Genomic DNA, 25,178 nt, shown 5'->3' with positions numbered 1-25,178 from the left:
TGTAATTTCAATGATGAAATTAAATACTACACATATATATATCCACACACACATATATATATATATATATATGTATTTGCATGAGATTTTTTGGTTTTTAAATAAAAAGAATGCCGAAAAAATCAGTAAGGGCAGCATCATGCTCAGCAAGACTTAACAAAGCTCATATTACTGCAAAAAGGCCAAGTATTGCAAGAAAATTCTGGGGAGTACAGCACCCAAAATCCAACTTCAGGTACAGTACCCGAAACAAATGTGAGAATGGCTAGATTTGAAGCTGGCAGCAAGACTCTAACTCTGAACTATGTAAAGAAATACTGAGTTTTAATTATATAAGTTTGCAATTAAAATATTACCATCTGAGTCCTGGAACGATGATGGCACGTATGCTTGCCTCTAGTCCAATTTCTTTCTAACAAAATACATTTTATGGAATGCATAAAGAATTTGAAACATTTCAGTCATTCTGTCACAAACCATTTTTGAATTTGATGTTGTGCTTTTCAGAAAGAAACTCAGGGCCTGAACTGAGACCTGAGAGAAAATGATTCTGTAAGGTTTAGCCTTCATGATGGCAACTGTAGCAAGTGAAAAACTGTGCTGTATAAACCACTGTCAATTACCTCAACAATATACTAAGTCAGTTGCATTATATTCTATTTTTTGGTTGCCAAGCAGTTTTAACTAAATAGTAAAATATCAACCGTTACATGAAAAGAATACCAAGCATGTTTTATTTAGGAGTGTGATTATTTCTCATCTAAATTTATCTTTCTCAAGATTTTCAATCTTAGGGCTAATTTTATACATATGACTAGGTACACCACTGACAATGCCATGTACCATCACTAGACATTGAACAGCTTTGCATAATAGCTGGCATTATTTCCAATTGTCAGAGTTCAAATGAACTTCAGGTATTTCTTTAATCAAATTAATGACAAGCCTATGTTAATCACTTCAATCGTGACTGTCATAGGATAGGTATAATATACACACATTTGGAGTAAGCTATCCTACCTAGAAGGACAGTTGCCTTTATTTTAACTTTACTGCAGAATTCAACCACAATTTCTTAAGAATAAAAAAAAAAAAACAACCCACACCAAACCAATCCCCCCCACACAAACCAAACAAAAAAAACCCACCCCAACCCCAGAAGTACCAAACCCACAGACTTATGTGTTTAAATGTATTTGGAATGTTCTTTCTAAAGCGTCATCTGGATTTCACCAGTAAGCTACATAAAATGCTATAAAATTATTAATGAAATGCAAACTGTGTAAGAGTGTATGGTAAAAGTTTCTGTACAATTTAGTCTGCCCCATCTGCTGCTAAATTTAATTTAAATCTATTTTAAGCCAAAAATCTCTAGAACAGAAATCTGATGTGATTTCTAGAGTGCAATATGACCTTAAAACATAACATAAACAAAGAAAAGGATTTTTAGATGTGAAAGACAAATACTGTGTAAGCAAAACACATTTAGACATAGCACAAACTACAATCTACAAACAACATCTCAGCTACTTTAAATATTTATTAATCATTTCACAGTTCTAAATGCAAAATGTGTACAGGCCAGTTAGACCAGAGACAATGATGAAAAGTTAAGTTAATGTTAAGTTCTACACTGAGTACGGAGGTGTTAGAGTGGCTAGCCATGACACTCAAGATTCTCCAAATGTAGCAAGTCTTTCTTGTACTGTTTACCTCTAAGATCAGGGGTTTACTCATAGCATCTTTAAAACCTTCCCATCAGGGTAGTTCAGCATTCAAATACAGAAACAGAGGTTAAAACAAAACTGAAAAAGAAGTCATAAAAACAAGCCTATTCATACATGCTGTCTATTTATACCATAGGAGATAAGTTGGTCAAAGTGTCATTGCCTGATCTCCTGCATTTGCTTTTCCAACACCCCTAAGTTTATTGTTCTTCAAGCACTTAGAAGGTTGCAGGCATATTCTAAAACTGTCCTCTTTAGCACAGTTCCTACCATAAGTCTTCAGAGTTAATTATTTTTACAGTATTTATACCTGAGTGCTCAGCAAGTCAGCCAGAAGTTGTTTTTCAGTATGAAAGTGAAGACTTTGCTTATGCTAGTAGGTATATACAACAAAAAGGTTCTAATCTACTTATGTTCTTCTGTTCTTATGAGCAGGCACTTCTTTTCCCCCACTTAATAACACAGCCCATAAGCCAATCAAATAATAGCAATAAAATAGTTTATAGTGTTTATTTTTCTTCTAGTAGCTACAATGTGACTTCTACTTAAGAATTCAAATTGCATGAAATGCAGCATCTAGAATTGCACATCAGTTAGGGATGTCCAACTGCTACTGAGTTATTAGAGAGAAACTACCCATTTTAAAAATCTCTCTTATTGTGGCTTGTAGAAACAACATGGTTGCCACATTGTTCCACTACAAATTAACATTTTAAGAACACAAACCAGCACTGTACTACTTAAAATCATTAGAACTGCACCACCTCCCCACTGGGGATAGCAAAAGCACAAGCCGGAGCTCCAGTATGTGAGCAGTCTGTAGACGTATATACATTGTAACCAGAACTGATACTGTCTATAGTTAATATAATTTAAGACACATGACTTCCTAAAAAGAAAATACATATTTATTCCCCTTGCTCTTGCCTCAACTTCAAAATATAGACTTCACAAACTCTTTCAATGAAGAGGAACAAAGCAGAGTTGCCAAAAGAACTATCCTGCAATAAAATAAACACTAACTACAGGCACAAAAGAGAAGCCGGGTGCCATACGAGTAATACCTGAGCCTGCAAGAGTGTGTTTGTGGGTGCCCCAGTCCACCCTCAGCACAGTACTTTGGTGCACGACCACAGCAACGTGCAGCACATAGGGAATGCCTGCTTCCATCCTGAGCACAGCGAATACACAATTCCCAAACACGGCGACGAGCCTCCGGGCCTTTGTACCCTCCATCCCCAGACTTAAAGCACAGCTCCACAAAAAGTTAAAGGGCGCGCTGGCGAGGTCTGGGCACACATGTAACGAGCAAGGAGGACGAGAGTGGCAGGAGCACTGCACAGCTCTACAGGAAGCCCCCCGCCTTCCCTGCGGCCACTGCATTAAGTTGGCCGGGCATCACTCGCCCCACAAGCCCAGGCGCACGAGACGCCTCCTTCTCCTCGGCCTCCTCCCGCTCCCGCATGTCCTCGCCGCCAGACCTGCTCTCCGCCGGCCAGTCTCCCCCAGCCTCACGGCGGAAGGAGGAGCGGGGAGGTGGGGGGGGGTGGCTCCATGACCCTCTCCCCGCTCCTGTTTCCAGGGTCAGCGACAAAATCCCGCTCCTGCCCGACTCGAGGGCAACCCCCGGGGAGCACCCCTCACACCGGATAGCCCCCCTGCCGCCAGCACCCCCGTTCCCGCCCCTTCCCTGCAGCGCAGCGGGAGAGGGCAACGAAGACGCCGAACCCCGGGGCCCCGCCCGCTCCCCGACTCCGAGGGGAAGGAGCGGGTAAAGGGGTTACACACCTCGCTGTTAAAAGCTTTCACGGCCTCCATGTCGTGGTGGAGGCGGGAGCCCGGCGGCTTCTCTCCGCTGATAGCGGCCGGGCCGGACGGGCCGCGGCCGAGAAGGGGGCTAGTCTCGGTCTGTGTGTGCGTGTGCGCCTCACTCAAGGGCCGCCGGGCCTCCTCGCCATGGCGGGTGGCGCAGGGGGCGGCCGCGGAGGGATGCGGGGCCCGCTCGTTTGCGTCTCCTCCCGGCAGCGCGCAGCCTCTTCGCCCCGCTTCCCGCCCGGCAGCGGCGCCGACGTCCCGTCCTGTCCCCTTCCCCGCTCGGCCGCGCCAGCAGGAGATGGAGGAACAACGCGCAGCGGCTGCGGCGCGGGCACCAATATGGCGGACACACGGGGACTCCTCGCAGCGCAGCTCCTAGAGCAGCCGAGAGCGGCGCAGGCAGCTATAGCGCCGCCTATCGGACAGCGGTTACCCGTCCGCCCACCGAGCCGCGGCAACCGAGCCACTGAGGTGCTGCCGGGATGGCGGCCCGGCCCGCCCTGCGCCGCCGGCTACGCCTCCTCCATCCGCGCCCGGTGTTGCGGGGAGGCGTGAGGTGAAGGGTTACGGACGCATGGTGAGAAACGCTGCGGTGTTTTGTCAGCAGAGGAAGTCCAAGAGTTGTGGAGAAAGACGCTGTTGTCGCGTTCCAACCGGAGGCCTGAATCCCCGGAGGAGGGGTCCTACTGATACCTTCCCGCAGAGCCTCACCGCACGGCAAGGCCTGCCGCCGAAACTGGAAACTGCATGCAGGCTTGGAGAGAAACAGCAGGAAAAAGTATCTGCGGGACATACGAGAAAATAATAAAAAAAGAAAAAGAAAAATCACAAATGATGAGGAAATAATAATAACGAGAAAACCAACAAAATCATAATGCAAATCAATAACAAGTCCCAGTGCACTTAACACCTGAATATTATAACTTGACCATCTGACACCAAGAAGTCTCCAAACCCAGCACCAGGTATTCATAGGTATTAAGTCATCACTGCTCCATTACCCAGATTAAGTTTGAGGAGGATGTGCTCCCCCATGAACAGCAGTGCCACCTGCATCCTCTCCCACTATGCCAGCCCAGCAGGGTACCTACCTCTCCCTGAAGCACCAACACCTCACCTGGGAAATGCCAGCAGCAACAGCTGCATCAAACAGGACTTGCTTCCAGGGCATAGATTTTGTTCCCTCAAACACAGAGTCTGCCACATGACTCACCTTCAGCAGGGAAGCTCAAGGAGCTCAGAAGCACTGAAAACCTTAGCTTTGCCTTTAGCTGCTGTTTTTCCAAGAGGTTATGTTCTTCAACTGTACCAATACAGCAGAGCTATGACAGCCTGAATTAGGCTCCGATCTGAATTGTATTTCATTATTTTCAAGTCACGAATACGCCATGTGCTAGATAGACTATACCCTCCTGCACTCACAAGCGCCTCTCAACCTGGAGCCACAACTGCCCTTCACAGACAGTGGATACTTCCACTACAAGCCAGAGTCAGAGACTTCTAAACTGAAGAGAGCTTTACACAACAAACAAGGTAACTTATAAAGTAAACTAAGCCCAGCATTTGAGGCAGACCTGGAATCCTAGATCTCCATTCTTACAGAAACACAAGAGACATTATTAAGTCTTGTTAGAAACAGAATTAGAAGTGTTTCTCCCGCTCCCCAAAAAGCCTTACTTAGAAAAAAATGCCCATCTCTAGCAATCATTAGGCCACCAAGAGGGCCAGGAAGCTAGAGCAGATGCCATGTGTGAAGAGGATGAGATAGCTGCGTCTGTTCAGGCAGAAATAAAAGATGGCCATGGGGTAGGGAGGGCACCCAGTACCAGCCAATACTTGCAAAGTAAAATGGCTGAATAAGGCTCCTTAGTATTTTTGGTCAATCTGAAACAATTGAATAAGGCTTTTTGACAGAGGTACACAGCAGGAGGTCAAGAGGCAGTGGTCTCAAACTAAAGCAGGGGAGATTCTAATGCAATCAAAGGAAAGCCGTTTCCACTGCAAAAATGGCCAAGCAGTGGAGCAGAAGCTGTGCAGTCTCGATCCTCTTCCAAGGTTCCCTGGGATAAAGCCCTCAGTAGCCCCCTCGGAGCACACAGGTCATCTGGCTTTGATCCAGACATTGAATCAGAAAACAAACTAGGTCCCTCCTAAGCTGAGTAACACTGTTACTATATGAACCACATAGCTGAGTGCAAACTTCTGGCGGTCTTCTACCAGAACCAAGTCCCCCTTCACAGGTGCTTTAAGAGCAGAAAACTGTGCTTACCAAGAGTAACAAAGCTTTTGTTCCTCTTTTGTTCTTTTTCTTGTAGGAATTACGAGTAAATAAAATGTGAAGAGACAACTCAGTTCAAATTATTATGGAGGCTTTACATAGATTTATTGTATTACAAAAGTAACTGACAAAATTGTGTTTGTACTCGTTTGGAAAACTTACTAAAATACTGTAGTAACAAACTAGCCTCCAGGATCCCGTAGCTTTCTTATTAGGTGAAAGTGAAGCAAGTCTAGTTTTCCTTACTAAAATGGATGGAATACCACACTGCACAAGAAAGAGCTGTGCAAAAACTGTTTTGAAATTGGTCTCGAAGTGACCACAAAACTCCCATGCAGTTGCTTTTCCAGAACATTTATTCAAAAAGTGTAAGTTATTCCAGTAAAGGAAGGCATAGAGTGAACAAAGGAGAAACCAGAGAAGGAGGGATAGGGTTTACACTTGGAAACAAAGGCACAAAAGCCTTGACCTCAAAAGCACAAAGCCTGAATTTGGAGCGAAGTTGTTCGCCTCCCCCCATATTTAGTTTGTTTGCTGTAGGTCTATAAGAAAAATTTAAACAAATATATTTTCCAATTAAAGCATTTATGTAACAGAGCTCTTATAACAACCCCATTTAATTCAAGCAGTAGAAAAAAGCACGGGACATAGCACATTCCTGATCTCCTAAGAAGCCATCATCGAAGAATAAGAAATAGGCTACAGAATGAATATTGTAATACATCTTTAATTTTAAATGTTCTAAATTAAGCAAGCATACAAATGAAGTGATATCAAAACAATATTAGTGTGCAGAAACACTGGCCCATTCTGGGGCAAGGCCACTTTGCCCCATGAAAGTAATTAGATGACTTGCACTATTACTCATAACATACCAAAGCTGGGAGATTTCTCATTGTGTTGTGCAGCAGAATGAGTGGCAGCTTGATGTACAGAACAAGCCTGTCTGCTGTTCCAATGCTCTGCACAACTGCTGAAACTCATACCAGAAACTTCAGTTTTGCAAATAAGATTCCACTTACTTTCCAACATGTCCATGAATTAAATGTGGGATCCACAGTGATGGGGCACATTTCCTGCGTGGATGCAAACACCTAGCTTTACAATTCTGAGAGAAAAGACTGAATAAATCTTTAACCTGCTATTTAGTGAGGGTTTGTTTTTTTCCCCCATAAGAGAAGGTAAAATAGGTATGCTTGCCATTTTCCTACTTCTGACAATTCCAAATATAAACTGAATAGATCAGAAGTGTCATATTGTCAAATGCGCTTGAGAAGTCCTCCATCTATGCAAGCAATTCCCTATTGTTTCCTCTCAGTAGAGGAAACCACATGCAAGTGTCAGGAAGGAGAGCTGGTGTTCCAGTAGGCACAGAGAATAGAGGAAAGCCACTTGTAGCTTCAAGGTAAGAGGATGTCACTAAGCTTTCTTCACAATAACTCTCCACACTTTTCTTGAAAGTACAGCCACAAAAACATCCTCTGTGCACAGTGGCAATCTCTACTTAATTTTTCAGTGGGTTTTCAAAGAGCTGCTTACATTTTTGACTGAGCTTTAGCACATTTCTCTCCTTTGACCTCCTCTGGCACATTTCTCTCATTTGACTTCCTTTAGCACATTTCTCTCTTTTGACCTCCTTTAGCACATTTCTCTCTTTTGACCTCCTTTAGCACATTTCTTTTTCTGTTTTCACTAACTCTACCTCATCTTCCACTTTCATTTGTATTTTCAGTTGAAATTCCTCCTTCACTATAACCACTATAAAAGCTCTTAATTTGTAACTAGAAGTATAGAAACAAATTATCTATTAAACGTCTTCTGAATTTGTTACTGACATGTTCACATAAGAAGTGACTTTTTTTTGGTAGTACTTATGAATTTCAGAGATTGTAGGAGAAATTTTGAACCACTGTATTTGTAACCTCATGTTACTCATGACAGACTGTTGATTTGGAACCCCAGTTAGTTTTCTGCACAGTTCCTCCTGGTCAAACTTGACTTACCTTGAGTATCTTGCACTTCTCATAGCATAATGGTGTCAGACTTTCTTAGCATGACTCCACAGAAATCACCTCAAGACTACTTTATTGGAAAAACATGTTCAAAGGCAACTGCAGCTTTAATTTACAGGCCAGATTCTGTTCTCAGATGCACACATCAAGTCTGTGTTGATTTCAAAGGGAACTGCTTTTATCAGGAAAGCAGAAGAAAGACTTAGAAATTACCTTCATGTAACATTTCTCAGACTTGCTTGTAGGAGGCTTAAATAACCTGACGCAAGTGTGCTGGCAATACAAGTCATATGTATTGTGATACTTCCAACATCACTCAAATAAGCTCAGCCAGGAAGCATTTCCTACTGCTTTCTTATTCTGTATGGGGTTCTAATCTTGAGGTTTAACTTTGTGCCATCATACTTCTGATTATAGTGTACAATTACAAGATACAGTGATCATTGTTTCCAATAGCTGCATGGTCACTATATAGTTCTGCTCCTAACAAGACAGTTCTTTTAAAATAAAGGTCAGACAATGGTTTTGCAGCTGCAATTATAGTATGCTTATCTCATTTTAATGGCATGAGATAGAACATCCTTATGATCTCAGCTTGCAAATAACTTAAAAAGGCATTACAAATGTTTTATAGCCAATTCCAGCTACAAGCATGTCCATTTTCTGCTTGAGGGAAGCTCAAACAAAACAAAGTTATAAATAGCTTTTCAGTAGATATTAAAAAAAAAAAAAAAACAAAACAAAAAAAAAACCCAACCAAACAAACAAACAAACAAAAAAAAACCAAAACACAACCCCATAACATAGGTACTGAAATCTTGAAGGATTCCATTCCAGTACTAAAAAATAAAACTTCCAAATATATACCTAAGTATTTCAAGGGAAATTCAAAGAGGATTCATGGATAAATTTCAGACACTATGAATAGCAGTAAGACCGCTGACTTGGGGTTGTACTGTTTGTAGAGCAACAAGCAAACCTAGGGTCAAAAAGCCTGAAGTGAGAACATTAGACACAGTGGACTGAGAATATTTTTTAATTTTAAAGCTAAAAAAGAAAAAGTTTTTACTAGCTGGCTTATGTTTCTTTTGACATACAAGTTGACAGGAAGGAGATCAACCTTGACTGGCAATTTGGATCATTTCTTCATATTACGTTATTTTCTCTGTCCCACCCATACATACCAAATCTCCAACTCACAACAATAAAGCTGCAAAACCAGAGTCCTTTCTCCCAGTCTGTGAAGACAACCTCATTACAGAGCATAACAAAAGTGAGCACAATACACTAAGTCATTTCTATTATGTCTTTCCTTCTGTCTCTAGCAAGTAACATTGGAAAATGAACAATTTTTGTTCAAGCTTTTTTTTTTTTTACTTGCTTCAAGCTTCACAAATGAGACCTACCACATTCATTATCTTTAAAATAAACCTACATAGACATGAAGTCAAAATTTTGACCAACACTTAAGAACACTTTCTATCAAAAGTAATAATGTGAAATACATAAAGAATAAAATCAGTAGGCAGATCTCCTAGACCTTTGCCACAAGTATACGTAGAACTGGACTTTGCAGTAGTTGTGTCCAGACTCACCACATGCATCTGTATTCTGTTATCTACCAAAGTCACAACCTGTACAAGACCAGAAATTAAGGAATAGCCAAGGTTTATTTCATACTGAGTAAACCTGACTGTCTGCAATGCCTAATCAGCTACTGTCAAAATACTTTTGAGGAGGAAAGTCCCCAGAGATGAAATATGCCTTGTTCATGTCCAGCTGTTAAGCCTGATTTTCCAGTTTCAGAGCTTTTCTAGCAACTTATGACCTCATTACAGTCATATCAACTGGACCTTTTGTCTAAAAAAATTAATTATTATCTCTTCTATTACTTTTCAGTAAATAGTAACTTCAGTTAGTGAAGTAAATTAGTTTGCTTCACTTACTTCCTCTGTTAGGTCTTGAACAGTGAAGCTTAGCTCATTTAGCAACTCACAGAACAGTAAGAGAGACACTGTAAGTCCATAGTGGCACAGACTATACAGAAATTCTGTTTTCTTCCCCAGAACTCCTTATACATCTTTGTTATCTCTTGGCCAATAACTAGCTTAAGACAGTAAGTAAGTAACAAAAATTATTTGTAAACTCCATCCAGAGAGGAAAATGCTTGCCACTTGACTGTAGTTGATTTTGCTTTCACTTTCTTTTTTTGCTTGACTCATTAACTGAATATATATTTATGTGTCAGTATAATTATAGCTCTTCATTATGAAGGTTAATGGGAAACTAGGCAAACTACAAGTACTGTGTGGCCCTGCAGAACACCACCTAAACTGCAGCACAGGCAGTGCCCAGAGCTATTAAATTCAGCTGGCTTGAGCTGACACACAGTTACTCAGGAGCCAGCATTGCACTTCCCAAACTCTTGCAGCCACCAGGGGGGAAAATGCTCCTCCCATGCATGCAAACTACTCAGCTCTCCAGATGCAGATCCTTGGATTCAGAATTCAGCTAGGGAGCATGACAGGCTTGGGACTTGAGAGACTCAGGTCCAACAGAGCTTGGTAGTAACACTACCATGTGTGTTTTTAAATTTGTCAAGCAGAAATGCAAGAAAAGGCCTTATAGATTGGAGTGGTCCCCAGAACAGGCTAGTTAAACCGCCATCATACTTCATTGCCTTCTCTGGCTCACCTGAAGCTCTGATCTCAGACAAGGGAAGAGGCTGATACCAGAAAATGTGTGAAGTATTCCATGAAGTTCAGGGAAATTTTTATTCTTTAGTTTTAAAGCCAAAATACAGGAGTAACCTTTTTTTGTTGTTGTAGTTACATTGAAACAGGAACAAAGTTACATTTCCGTATGGTAATCTATCCATCATTTGGAGGAAAAAATCTCTGCAATACAGTTTAATATGTAACTCATTTTGAGAACTCACAAAAAAAAAAAAAAAAAAAAATCCCTAAACAAAAACCAGGAAAAAAACCCCAAAACAACCCCACCCTTATGCAATGGCTATGCTTTCCCAGTCCAAGACCGTGCTTGCCCAAACACAAGCTGTACAGAAAGCACCTGTACAACCCAGGGCTGTACAAAATAGTGTTGTGCATAGCACATAGGCTGAGCTAGTGGAATCAAGTACCAAGAAGGCAAAAGTTCATGCTGCCTCTGGAGAAAGACTGGTATCTGCTTCACTGTATAGTCCAAACCACTCTGTTAGCTTTAACGTTGATACAGAACAACTTGTAATCAATTTAGCCTTTTTTAACAAATATCTTTTGCTAATAAGTTATGCTTTACCATGCTAAATATCTCTAAGTACGCTCCAGTTTCAACTTGTAGGCTTTTAAAACTTCAAGATCTTAAGGGCATTTATTTATTGCCTTAATGTAAGATAATCATAGAATCATAGAATAGTTAGGGCTGGAAAGGACCATCTAGTTCCAACCCACCTATCATGGGCAGGAACACCTCACACTAAACCATGCCACCCAAGGTTCTGTCCAACCTGGCTTTGAACACTGCCAGGAATGGAGCATTCACAACTTCCTTGGGCAACCCATCCCAGTGCCTCACCACCCTTACAGTAAACAACTTCTTTCTTATATCTAACCTGAACTTCCCTTGTTCAAGCTTGAACTCATTACCCTTTGTCCTATAACTACAGTTTCTAATGAAGAGTCCCTCGCCAGCATTCTTGTAGGCTCCCTTCAGATACTGGAAGGCTGCTATGGGGTCTCCACGCAGCCTTCTCTTCTCCAGGCTGAACAGCCCCAACTTTCTCAGCCTGTCTCCATACGGGAGGTGCTCCGGTCCCCTGATCATCCTCATGGCCCTCCTCTGGACTTGTTCCAACAGCTCCATGTCCTTTTTATGTTGAGAACACCAGAACTGCACACAATACTCCAAGTGAGGTCTCACAAGAGCAGAGTAGAGGGGCAGGATCACCTCCTTCAACCTGACAGTTGCGCTTCTTTTGATGCGGCCTGGGATACGGTTGGCTTTCTGGGCTGTGAGTTATAATGAGAGTTATGGCCTATGTAGCCTTTCAATTCCATGTAGAACTACAGCTGCAAAGGTGAAAAATATTACTGCTGCAAGGATGTAAACACTGAGAAATATATTAACTTATTAGAACACTTGCTCTTACTGTAATCAAATAATTGTAGGGTTTTTTTACTGAGTAATAACAGCTAGAACATACCCTGGTCAGAACTTACAGAATAAGATATTCAAAAGCTCTTTGTCAGCTTTAAGACTTTGTAGCTGTAAGAGCTGGACTGTTGACTCACAAAGGTTTTTGAAAAGAGTGCAGAAATCATCTTGCCAATCTTGATGAGTTTTACAGTGGTCACTCTAAGGACAAGCCTTAAGGAACTAGCGGTGGTATACTCTAAGTATTAACGGAAAGATTATTTACACTAGGTAATAGTACTACTACAAGAAAATGAATATTCAAGAACATTTTGTATCATCAGATCAGTTCTTGATATGAATGCATTAGTCAAAGAATTGCTTTCATTAAGCAGTTACAGAGCTAGCCCAAATAACTCAGAAATTGCTAAATGATGCATTCAGAAGCACAATAGAGCACAGCAAACACAAAATGTGGATTTGCTAATAGCAAAGCGATGTTACAATTATGCTTTAAATACACATTTCTCCAAATTCCCTCAGAAGAAGATGTAAAAAAGAAAAATAAAGCTTATCTCTCCATATCAGCGCTTAGCCATTGGTAGAATGAACTGTCACGAGGCCAAGTGATTCTTCACAGTCTGATCCTTACTTTGCAAAATTCACAAAAAATAGTATATCATTTAAAAACTCTTACATTACCAGAAATATTGTATGTGCCTTACTGGCCAAACCCCCAGATTCACTCATGACCAAATTCAGTATTTCAGCTCCATATGCACCTATTTGGGTATAGATTAAATTGACAAGAAGCTAACATACAACCTGCAAAACTATCAATTTAATGAATGTGTGATCTAAAACCACTCTGGTGATGGTACAGAGATAAATCAAATGAAACAAGCTATTAAACAGCAAAAATAATACAAAAACCATAATGTATAAATAACTTTTGCCCAAGTTTGAAAAAGTTGGAATGCATTTTTTTTTGGTATATTAAAATCCATATACAGAAAAATTGTAAGATTATGTCCTTCAGATAAGAGATACTGAGAGTTGTTTCTGAGAAAAGATTTCCATGAGTCTCTAGTTTCCTAGCATGCTGACCATGTTTACTAAATGCATTACAACAGCATCCCTGAAGGAAAATTTTCACAAGCAGTTCCTACCTCACTTGTTTAATGACTTACAAAAGCCTGTACTGTGGACTCCTGGGTTTTTGGGATACAGCCTGTTCTCAACTTTGTCATAGTACTGTACCATCAAAACTGCTTTCCAAAAGCCTTAGGAAGGAGACACAGTTCTGTGGAGCTTGATGATGATATTGTGAACTGATAACTAAACCAGAACAGCAGGTAAGTCAGCCCACACCCAGCCTTGGACACCCAGCTGTAAATTGAGAACTGAGTAACTCCAATGGCAGTTTTAAAACTGGAAAAGCAGCTGGTAAAAAGCATTACAGTATTTTAGGTCTGGGCTTCGGCTGCCTTAAAGCCCTGCAGGATGCTTTTTGGTTGTTCCTGAAGGACTAGAAGTCAGCCTGGTTCTCAGTGAAGGCAGCCCTCCTCAAGAGCAAACGCAGTGCTTCGCGTTCCCAAAAGCCTCAAACATAGGCTTTTGAAGACGTTCGATCATCGTTCAAGTCGGAGTTTTCGATGGGCTGCCTAACCCCGGCCCTTTCCACGCCTTCCTCACAGAGGAGTACCCGCCTTCCCCAGTCCCATAGGTTCCAGCTTCGCTTCGCTTCGCGAAGCCCCCTCCCGACCCGCGCCGGCAGTGCCGCTCCCAGGCTGGCGGCGGCGCAATGGCGCCACCTGGTGGCCTCCCTAGGAACGCGGCCTAGAGGAGAGGGGCCTTCCACGGGGAAACGCCGTCCCTGGCGTGGGGAAATGAGAAGCAGCGCTCTCTCGGGCAGCCAGTGTCGCCACAAGGCTGGTTTTTTTTTGAAGGAAAACGCAGTTCCCTTCCTCTCTGCGTACCTGTCCCTGGTATTCAATTTAGGTATTCCAAAGCAGCTGAAGTCTGTATGAATTTCCTGTGTCTCAATAACAGGATTACACCCAGCGTTCTTTGCATGCTGAGGACCAGAACTTGTGAACTCACCCTTTGTCCATCAATCACTGTGATCATACATTGCTCTGCTGAAGTAAATCCAAGTGCCACCTCTGCTAGAGATATCCTGCATTATCTCCTCCTAGTCATTTATAGAGAAATTATTATATAAAGTAGGTACAAAACAGGAACCTAACAGTCCATTAATGCCTTTATAAACCCATTGTTTCTCTTGATTTTAATGCCTTGATTTCCTCCTCTTTAATTTTTCCTCACACTCTGAGCTCTCTGGTTCAGTCGCAGACCACCTAAGGACTAGGATAATGACTGTTTCTAACTTAGCATAGAGACAGGACTCCAGACTTAATTTTGGTCTCTCAAAGCTGCTAGTCATTAGTACGGATGAATTTTCAGGCTTCTTTATACAACTCTGAACTCCTGATTTAACCTCAGGTAGGGCTGAACCTGTAGTATAATGTAACCATGCTAAGGCTATATGCTGATAAAATACATGATAACCACAGGCATAAGGTTTGTCAGCTGTAGCACTTTTACTTGCTTAATAAGGTCTGACAATCCTGTAATTAAAGCCCTAATTCTAATAAAGGGAACCCAGGCAGTAGTCATTTCATAGTGATATCTCATGACCCGAGTACAACAAAAAAGAAAAACACAAGTTCTTTGTATATTAAAAACCCAACAAGTTGTAGTTGGTGCTAAAGAACTTGCAGCAGCAATAAAAATAACAAATGGAAAAATCATTGATAACAAATGCTATAGTAGGCAACCTTAAAAAGGAAATGAGCCTATGCTACTGCCCAAAACCACTGCCCAAGTAATTAAATTCATGGTTGGATATTTATCAACTAGGAAAAAGATCATACATAGCTATCAGATCTGCTAGACTACTGTATAACCAGTGATACTTGCTATCAACCTGATTTCTGAATCTTTAGTTGAATACACTTTTGAAAGGGAAAAGGAAGCACAGTGTGTCTCTAACTCAACAGTTTATCTTATTGTAGACTTTTCTTTAGACAAAGAAAAAGAAATCAAAGAAAAAGCATTTAATACAAAATTTAGTCCTAATAAATCAGTACGGTAACTCTTCTCAAATCTGACAACAAATTGTCTGCTTGAGTTCATGGATCTGAGCAATTCTCTGAAGTTTTACATAGAGGAACAAAGTGGCATCCAATTATAGGATCAGGCTCTGTATGATTGTAACTGATGTTGACAATTCCCCAGGACTTCTCTTCAAATCTATTTCAGAAAAGATTGGCTGGACCTGGAACATAAGGAATCAGTCACAGGCAAACCTAAATTTCATGCTTCTGTTGCTAGTGAGACTAAAACAAGCAATGACTGTTCCTCTAATGAAATAATAAAAGCTATTGTACAGTTCTGTTGTCACAGCTCAGAGGTAGACCTTAAAATTTTGGCAATTGCTGGTGCAATCCTTCACAGAGTTTATCAACCAAAAAATTAGGGTTGAGTTTTCATCTGCTGTGATTTATTATATTTCTGTAATAGCTGAACTAGATGTGGACTTAGAGATTTGAGGGATACATAGAAAAGAGTAGAAAGAAGAAAATGCTACTGTAGAACAACTTCAAAAAGCAGATCAAATCTAATTAGACTGTAGTTGAAAAGCAGCCAAACCTACAAAAAAATCCTAGCATTCAAGTCACTAATTCTGCACCATTTCCCTCCAGAGACCACTTCTATGTAAACTTCACTGCACCAAATAAGGGAATAAACATGGCTTGCATTAATTTTTAAATTATGATCAACATGTCTAAATTGCATAATCTTGAAAGTATCCTGCACATTTGTTTTAAGCATCATTACTAGCCATAAGGTTCCATTCCCAGACATGACTCCCAAAACCACAGCATAACAATTTACACTTCCAGGCTAGCAGAAGCCCTAACTGGACTTCAAACTATATGGTTAACACTAGGATCTAAGGAGAAGAGAAATAAAAGATCAGTTTTAGCATAGAGGTATGTATGATAATTACACAGGAAAAGAAAAGAGACGCATTTAATCTGTTTGTATGGAAAGAACAGAATGAAAAATTCTTCCTCCTGAACAAAAAGCCTGACTTAAATTTATGTACACAATAAATATCGCTTTGAGAAAAAAGAATTTTTGTTTTAACAAAAGCCTTAATTGGAAGCTACACCTAGAATGTTAAGAACATGCTACAGGATGATCACTGCGTTCCTGTTAGGCATTTATCTTTTTTTCCTACTCTCTTCTCCAGCAATTCCCTAAACAGGCTGAACACTTACCTGAAAGAGAAGTCTGTCTTAGAATAAGTAAGATAATACTAAATACTAATAGATGAGAACCATTCTACAAGCAGTGGTATGCACTCTGTCACACACAATTTCCCTCTGCCACAAACATAGCAATATTTACCAGTACAGGAAAACAGGGGAGAGCACTCAGGTTGATGCAGAACAGGAAACTGTAGTACCCTGGTTCTAGAAAGGCAGACACCAGAGAAAAACTGAAACATAGCAGTGTAGTAAGAACACCCTCATTAAAAAGTAACACATAGAAAAGAACTATTTTGGTATTCAAATGCTTCAGCTTTGATACCTGTAACAAAAGGTTCTCTCCCAGATCCCATCCTTTTGAGTACAGCTTCACATACATCTTTTCACCTCCAAATCTACCACAGTGATAGAATAGCTTTCTTAGTAAAAGTAGAACAAGGAAAAGAAGTGAATCACAGCTTCCCTATACATGAGGAACAAGAGAAGTTTGCACTTTACCTGAGATCCCATAAGGAAAAAAAAAAAACCAAACCCTTCCTTTTTTTTCTCTCTACATGATTTATGTACACAACAGTATCTATGGAGGAAAAACATTCTCAGAAGAGAGCTAAAAAACCCACCTAAGTCACCACCTTGACACCCAAAGCAAATTAAGTATTTTCTTTACCTCAGGCACATGGGTTACTAACAGCACCTGCTCCACTGAAAGCACCTGATATAGTTTAGCCACTTCAGTGATGTCAGTCAACTACTTTATTGACTCATGAGCATGAGCAGACTTAACTCAGCAGAAATAATTCTGCTCTGATTATTTGTCCTAGCCTTGGGAAAAGTATTGTTGAGCCACAAATAAAGATCTCCTGGCCTAATAGTTTGCAACACTACATATTAAGTGCTGGTTGACCTTAGCATGACAAGCTGTAAAGCTCTTGGAGACTGGCTTTACACAAAATTCAGTTTTCCTACCATGGGGTAGCAACCACTGAGCAGAATTAGGTTGTTTTCCTACACCAGTTCCACTTGTATTCTTGAGCACCTTTAGACAGTAAACTAGTAAAGTGCAGTATGAGCTCTGAAGTAGTAGCATAGATGATAGTAAAAAAAAAAAAATCAGGGATTTATAAATTCTTTAAAATTGAAGCACTTTAAACCATTACCTTATTTACATACCAATGAAAAGAGCAGCTCTTTTTTCATCACAACCGAAACACATACTGTAAGTTTGACAAGTATGTTTTAATCTACATTACCCATTTAGCTAGTGGCTGCTAAACAGGAGAGAAGTACAGCAACTACCTTACTTTACTGCTTTTCTTATCTTCTAATTGGTATTATAGGGGAAAAAAAAAACTAAACACCTTAAATAGATAACTTAATGTGCTTGATCAGAATAAAAGAGACAGGTGACAGAAACCGACTTAAGGTAGTTTATTGAGGGGAGTTGGTTATTTACTTCATAGTGGTAAGCTATTAGAAGGAAGTATTGTTACCTGAGGTAAGGAGTTTAGAGGTATTTGTTTGTAAGTTTGCCTTTTTCTTTTGGATGCTGAAAGTCAGAAAGCTGACTCTGAGGGTTTGTAGCTGAGAGGTTCTGCTATGTGTGTTCTTGCTAATAATGGATATATTTTGTTTGTTGCTAATCTTTTTGCTTGTAGCTAATCAAGATGAATGCTCTGTCACAAAGACTAATATAAATGATGAAAGTAGCTTAATGCCTTATGAAAATAGAGCTATGTTAGATGAGTAAAGAAAGGGGAGTACTAAGATTGTCTAAGAAAAGAATTCATATAGAAGGTACAAAAAGAAAAAACCCTTATGCTATTCAGTTAACTGACTTTTTAATTGTATAATTTAATCACTCTGTAGTTTATCTATTAAAAAAATAGTACTTTTTATTTAGATGTCTATAGTGATTTGATGTGGCAAAGCATATTTTCATTGTAACATCCAGGTTTTGGTTTGATTTTATTAGTGTATTTTGTTCAAGCTGTGTATACATATTGTGTGTTTGTTCCATTATCCCTGAAAGCTGAGATGAGACTGTCTGAAGTTGTAAGTAACAAAACTTTAAACCCTGAAGTTTATGGGAAAGTATGCGCTAAGAGAAGTAGAAATTAACTCAAAACCCCTACTCCTCCCTGATGTAAAACACGCCATCACATCTGTGTTCACTTATCTTCAAAAGCAGTACTATCTTGAATCAAACTGAATACTCCTGAACTTCACTACTTGTAAGATTATGCTTGCTGGGAGTCTTGGGTCATCTTTTTCTTTTTCTTCCAAATCTCAGTGAAAATGCTGAATATGTGATGTAGGAAGCAATTAATATTCCTACAGAGATATTTAGTTAATTATAACAGAGGAGAAGTTTAAAGAAGCTAGCTTAATTCAAGAAAAAACCTGACAACTATAGCTGGATTTAAGCAGACATCAAATGTAATCTTGGTAAGAGAACAGGCTACATAGTCCTTGTTTTAGTTATCTCCTTTTGGAATGCAGCTACAACTATAATATGAATTATATGAGCAAACTCCTGGGAGTTTGAGCTTTGCATACAGGCATTTTCAAACACAATGTTACTTGTTGCTGCAGATTTCATGTATGCAGCTTTATATGAAATATAGCTGCTGTTTTCTTTTATGCATTTTATTGTTCAGTTGCAGTTTATGCAGACTCTGAAGTTCATAAAATCACTTCAATTTTTGCCAGCACAGGTGGGTTTTCTTTGTTGCTATTACTTGAGAACTGAAGTCCTGCATCATTTGAAATAAGATGCATGCTTAAAATAAGATGGAACTGGCAGGAAGAGATTAATAAAATGTGTGTTCTATTCACTGTCATTTGGTATTCTAATGTAGAACAGTAAGTAAGCCCTGAGGGGTTATTACAGCCTGGCATGTTTTATTGCTGTCTGGTACATGCATTGAGCAGAAGAGATCTTAGCCAAGTGCAAGTTAAGAAATTGGTAGTATGGGCAACAGCTATGCTACCTCCCAAATAAAATAATAGGTCACCCTGCAAATACTAATCTGCAGTAAAAACCTGTTGGAACCTTAACCTGTCATGTTATAATGTCTTATTTGTTGAAGTTGAAAGAGTTCCCTGCAGAACAAATCCTGTGTGTATGTTTTAGTTCCTTTTCTTATTAAAAAAACTCAAACAAAACAACCAACAAATATGCTCCTCTCACTTCTCAGTACTTCTCTGGGGTTACTGAGTGTGACGGTGGTGAATAGCTTTTGCTTGAGGCCCTTGTTTTGAGTGGAAAGTGCTTCCACTGTCTTGCTTCTTCATTGTTAACAGACAATTATGCTGTCTTTTTGTCATTTTGAGCTGTTTTGTTTTTCTTGTGGAAAAGTAAAAATGAGCAAGCCGTAAGCAAGAGTCACCCTGGAAACAGTGGGAGTTGAGCATTCAGTTTAAATCATCACTTTTCCTTTGGTGTGTGTCTGTCTCTGACGGGGACCAGGCTGCCCCCCAGACTCTGTTGGTTGTGATGCTGCTGAAAGATTCCTAGTGCTCAGCTGTAGCGACCTGTACTAAGAAACAGAGGTGGCTTCTCTGGTTAGTTAGCCCTGTGTGACTCTTTCTGTCAAAGTCTAGCTATTGGTGAAAATTGTATATAATGCCTGCCTCATTTTTCTGTAGCCTGAAGCTGGAGCACCTACCTAGCTTTTTCTCAGCCTGTGCTGCTGGTTGGGGGGAATTCAGGCATATAGCAGGGAATAGGTCAGAATGAGCTTTCAGTCTTAGTTATCTGGAGGTCCCCATCACCCAAAGACAGGGTGACTGTTAGACTTGTGAATTCAGTCCATTTTATTCTCAGTAAAATGTGTGTATTCATTCCCTTAAAGGGCCTGCATTATGTTACGTTATGTTCCTTTAAAATGAAAATAGCAAGAAAATCCTGTTGAATAATGCTTATCTGATGGATGAAAAGGGAAGAACAGAACAACTCTTGATATGCACACTGTAAAAATCTGTTGTAGCCCTCAAAAGTGGTACATGAGTGTGCCCCAGTTCTCTTTACTCGTTTACTTTTGGAAGTGGATATACATTATTCTGGTACAACGTGAATGTGTTAAATGTGAAAAGGTTCCCTGACATCACATGGCTAATTGGGGCTCCTCAGTGAATGGGATCTGGCCTTTAAGCAGTATCCTGAATGCACTATTGACTTGCTGACAGGAAGCCTAGTAGCGATAACAAAGGAAGAAATGATTCAGCAATCACCGGAAAGCCTCCCTTGATTTTGTATCTGCTAGTCCATCTATTTCCATGCCGGTGGAGCTACCCTCACATGAGGGCAAAGTCTCTCATTGTTCAGTGCTTGGTTCCTCTCTTTTTTCTTCTTTCTTTCCTTCTACTTTAAAATGTCACATTTTCCACAGGCAGTATCAAAACCAAACCAAAACAAAACAGCTGCTAGGGTGATGGAGTGTCAAAAAGTATTAACTACTGCTAGCTGCAGCAGAAAATGGATATGAGAAGACAAAGTGTTGTGTTATGAATGACAGGGCAATTTCCAAAATTAGTTTAAGAATGTCTAAGGGATTAATGTATTGTCTTACAGAACTGTGGCAGGCCATTACTGTGTCTAGGGTGACTCTGCTGCAATCCTTTAATAGCAAAATCCCAAATCCTACTTTAGATAAGTTTTGGGGTTCGTTACAGTAATAAAGAAGCACTATTCCAAGTTCAAAATGCTTTGCTTTGCATTACAGTACCCAATGTGCTTATGTAGCTAAGAAAATATTAGAAATTATTTTATTTTTGAAAGAAAGCAATAAAGCCAGTCTTTCTGTTGATCCATGCTTCTTGGAGAGTACAGTGTAAGTGAGCATGCTTAGCATGACTACGAAAATTCTTCTGCTGTATTTGGGCAACATGTACACCAGGGCATTCATTATTAAACTTATCTGGATGAACTCAAAACATCAAATGTTCTGGTCCAGTACTGGAACACAGTCAAAATTAGTAAATATGCTAGGAAGCACGTAAATATTAACAGCTGTCTAACCCTGATACATTTATTTGAAAGTGTGTAACACAACAAAGGTTTTTACCATATGAAATCAAACCAGTTGTCCATGTATTTTATCATTTCGTCTCTTAATTAAAACAACAATTCTGAGGTATCCCTGAAGTTGTGTTCTTTGCCTGAATTAAATCAAAATGAAAGTACAAGTTGCTGTGCCTGTTCACAGAGAACGTTGTGCTCTTCCTGAAGCAGCTCAGCTTTTCCACATTTTGCCTTGAGTAATTCCTTGTACAACTCCTTCCCTTCCAGCTCTTGTATTTATTCAAAGTGTCTGTTTTCTGTGATGCTGTATAGCTGCATAGTTTCTAAGGTTTGTCATCTTAATTTAGGTCTCTGGATTAGTTTCCTTTTTGTGAGAAGTAAGGGCTGTTCACTGGGTCATCCTGAAGATTGGCGTAAGTGTTTCTGAAAGGCCCAGGGAGAATTTTGGCAGACTAACTTTCCTGCAGAGGTTGTGGGGGTGCAGTTCTGCATTGGAGGCACTGGAGCCCAGCCAAGGCATGGCAAATCTCAGGTTAATCATGTCTAAGGTAAGCATAAGATGATTATATTTAAAATAATGAGGCTAAGTCCTTACTTTAGGTCATATCCTTGGAAAATGGTAGTGGTCACTCACCACTGTAGGGCTCTATGCAGGTAGGATAACCTACATAACCATGATAGGATGGGGGTGATTTGGGGGAGGGCAGATGGCAAAACAGACTTTCCTCTGTAGCTTTCACAAGGTAGCTGTCTGTAAGTTTTGGCAGAGTTGATATAGAATAAAGTGTTTAACTGGTGTTAATCTACATGTAAAAATTTCACCCATATACTCAAAAGTGACTGTGTTTCTAGCAGCGTGGCATCCAGTTGTGATCATCAATGGGATTTTTCCGGAGGGTGGCTATAGACCCAGAAGGCATGATTTATTTTCTAGCAGTATACTTTTACTGTTCCCAGAAGAAGTCACACAATTTGTTGGGAAGTGTTGTAGGACTCTCTCGGAAGTCTTCCAAGCATTTTATGGAGGAAAATATGACTCAGGAGCACAAGCCCCTAGTTGGAGGGAATGTCTAGCTTTAATTATGGTTTTCTTGCTGGGTATAAAAGGTCAATCCATATCTTATGGAAAGTTTGGAATAAAAATAATCATGAAACCTTAGGAGAAGAGCACCAGAGGACAGGGAGAGATGGGAGGAGAAGAGAGCAAGCATGCGTTTACAAAGCAGGATGTTCCCTGTCGGTCTGGAATTCAGCTGTGAAAGTGAAATGAGGATACGAAGCACCACCTTCATTGCTTGCAGACCTTAATTTGTCATAGATTTCAGAATTATTTGAATTATCAGTGCTTCTTCACCAAGTCTGGCACTATGCCCCCCTGTATTTATTGCTGTATTACTTGTCCCTTGTGCTGATATCAATACAAACAAGGATAAAGTATCAATGTGGGATAGGTATGTGGAAATGTGCTTTCCTATGGGGCAAGTGTAAATATTTACAGGTGTGTTTCAATATACATATATATATATATACATAGGCACACATATATATAAATATTAAAAGATATATTTCTGTAGATACGTTCATAGGATGTATATTGATCTATGACACATATACCGCTATATTTATAAAATAGATCTATGGGCATATAGATCTATATATATCTATAGAATAGATTCACGAAAGACACGGCACGATTTCGGAGCTGCCTTTAGGTGGGACGAGGCAGACAGACGGGCCGACCGATCGGAGAGGTGGGGAGGGAGGCTGGCGCGCAGGCGGGCGCCCAGCGCTGGAGGGCAGCGCCGCCCGCTGCAACCTGCCGTGCTGGGAAAAACGCTTCAAGTCTGTGAGGGCAAGCAGCGCTCTGAGGGGCTGCCTGCAACCCGAGGACAGGCAAACACAGGCCTGAACAGACGCCTTGCATACTTCACCCGGTTTTTTACGTCAAATGAGAAATCCGGTTTTCCTGTTGCATCCCTCGAGCGCTCCAGCCTAACAGAGGGGGAAAGGAGGTCGAAGGCTCTGGGCTGGGCTCTGAGTGGTTAATGTGTTGGACTGTCCTCGAGGACCATTTTTGCAGAGTTATGCCTCTGCCAGAAGATGACGGGACCGGTGGAGGCACAGCGGTCCAGGCTCCCTAGAAGGTCTGGAGCGTGCGGATCGCACCAGCAACACAAAAAAGGAAAAGTCAGGGGATCAGTCCAGTGGCCCCAGGTGATACAAGCACTGTCTATGTCCGGTTCTCTGTTGGAAGTATGTAATAATACAGCAATTAGTTTTGTGCTTCTGCATAGTTCATCTTTGCATTTCTAGCAGCATGCTGAATGCTGGAGAGAGCCACTATCTTCTGCTGTTTCAAAGAGCACTCTATTACAGGAAGTTGCATGTTATGCTTTCTCATGGAAACATGACTTTTTTTCCCCATATGCTGGTATTTTTTTCCATGAATTCAAAGTAACTTGAAACTTATGGCTGCTCTCTGGGTATGTGAAAAGTGAAGTATTAGCCAATGTGACAGAAGTTGTATCCCATATAAAGGAAATTCTTGATTGCTGAAAATCCATTCTAAAAAAAGCTAAATATTTATTGAATGCTGCTTCTAACATGAACCTTTTAGCTGCCCTGGGGCAGAAATACTGACAGTAAACAGTGGTAGATACGTTCTATAAAATTGTGTCATCCAGCTTTTTTCTGGCCCTGAGGAGGCTCAAATTCCTCAGGAAGCATCTCCTTCTTTCTCTTTTATTGCCAGATGTTTCTTATCACTGGATTTTTTTGTTGTGACTTTAGTTGGTGTCACTGAGTAATAATTATTTTCTCTTAGCTACTGTTAATGCTTTCTTTCTCTAGAGTTCCCTGAGAAAGAAGACATCCTGAACTCCTATTCTTGTAACAAAGTACAGTGATTACTTATGGACTTCATTTATGTATGTAAAGATTGCTCAGGGTGCTAAGATTGCTGCGATCAAGCTGTCTCTGCTGGGATTTCTTACAGTGTGATAAATAATGTTTCTCACTCCTTTCAGTTTATAAATACAGTTCTTATTCCCATGTGTAAAAATGACGCTGTGGATGAAGTGTGTTTATATGTTTTCTTTTCTCATGGAAAAGGTATATATTCTTTGTTTATTTTTAGGGTGTTAGAATCACAAAACAAAATTGTAAATTTTCCTATATCATGCTGCTGGATGTTTTTTCTATTTCATACATGGGGAACAGAGGCACAGCAAAGCAAAATGAATTCCTGGAAAACACCAAAGGAGCACATGGCAAAAGCTGGAAAACAATCAACTGTTCTCAGTACTAGGCATCTGCTTTGTGCACAATGGTTCTCCTTCATTAAAGCTGGAAGCATTTTCTTGTCTTGGGAATGAGGAGGTCAAGCGTTGTGAGAGACATTTAAACTAATGTAGTTCCAACAAGCTGAAAAGGGAAAGCAACAATCTACACTTTTTGAAATGTAAATAAATTTGAACATTTTACTAAAATAATTAGATGAAATGGAGGGAAAGAAGAAATAGAAGATAAAAAGTTAAGGGAATGGAAAGGAAATATCAGTAAAAAAGCAAAATTGCTGTTATTGTGTTGCTGTAATAAGTAACTTGTTCTAAGGGTTTGTGAACTCAGTACAACTAATCTAACAAGGTTTCCTTGGCCTATTAAAAGAACACACAGCTCAGACTAAAATACATTTCATAGGCACCTACAGCTGTAGATTCTCATTATTCTTTATTTCCATAGTAAATAGGGAGATGGCCTGTCCACATCTCCCTGCTCTAGGTGGTCCCATAGCTACAGTGTTCTGTGAAAGGTGAAGGACTCTATTTACAGGACAGGTGCCATAAAGCA

The 25,178-nt window shown here is 40.3% G+C and overlaps 1 protein-coding gene across 2 annotated transcripts in view; it reads right to left on the bottom strand.

Annotated features, from left to right (window-relative positions):
* Window positions 1-3,649, bottom strand: part of SCAF8 (SR-related CTD associated factor 8) — a 106,945-nt gene extending 103,296 nt beyond the window's left edge. For both annotated transcript variants that reach the window (XM_080615667.1, XM_080615668.1), the window contains exon 1: window positions 3,516-3,649. In XM_080615667.1, the coding sequence (XP_080471793.1) occupies window positions 3,516-3,545 (30 nt within the window). In that variant the 5' untranslated portion in view covers window positions 3,546-3,649. The remainder of the gene's footprint in view (window positions 1-3,515) is intronic.
* Between the last annotated feature and the right edge of the window lie 21,529 nt (window positions 3,650-25,178).

This window comes from Psittacula echo (assembly GCF_963264785.1).
Source record: "Psittacula echo genome assembly, chromosome: 4".
NCBI classification, from domain to species: domain Eukaryota; kingdom Metazoa; phylum Chordata; class Aves; order Psittaciformes; family Psittacidae; genus Psittacula; species Psittacula echo.
Note: the sequence above shows the minus strand (reverse complement) of the source record. Positions and strands in the feature narration are given on the sequence as shown.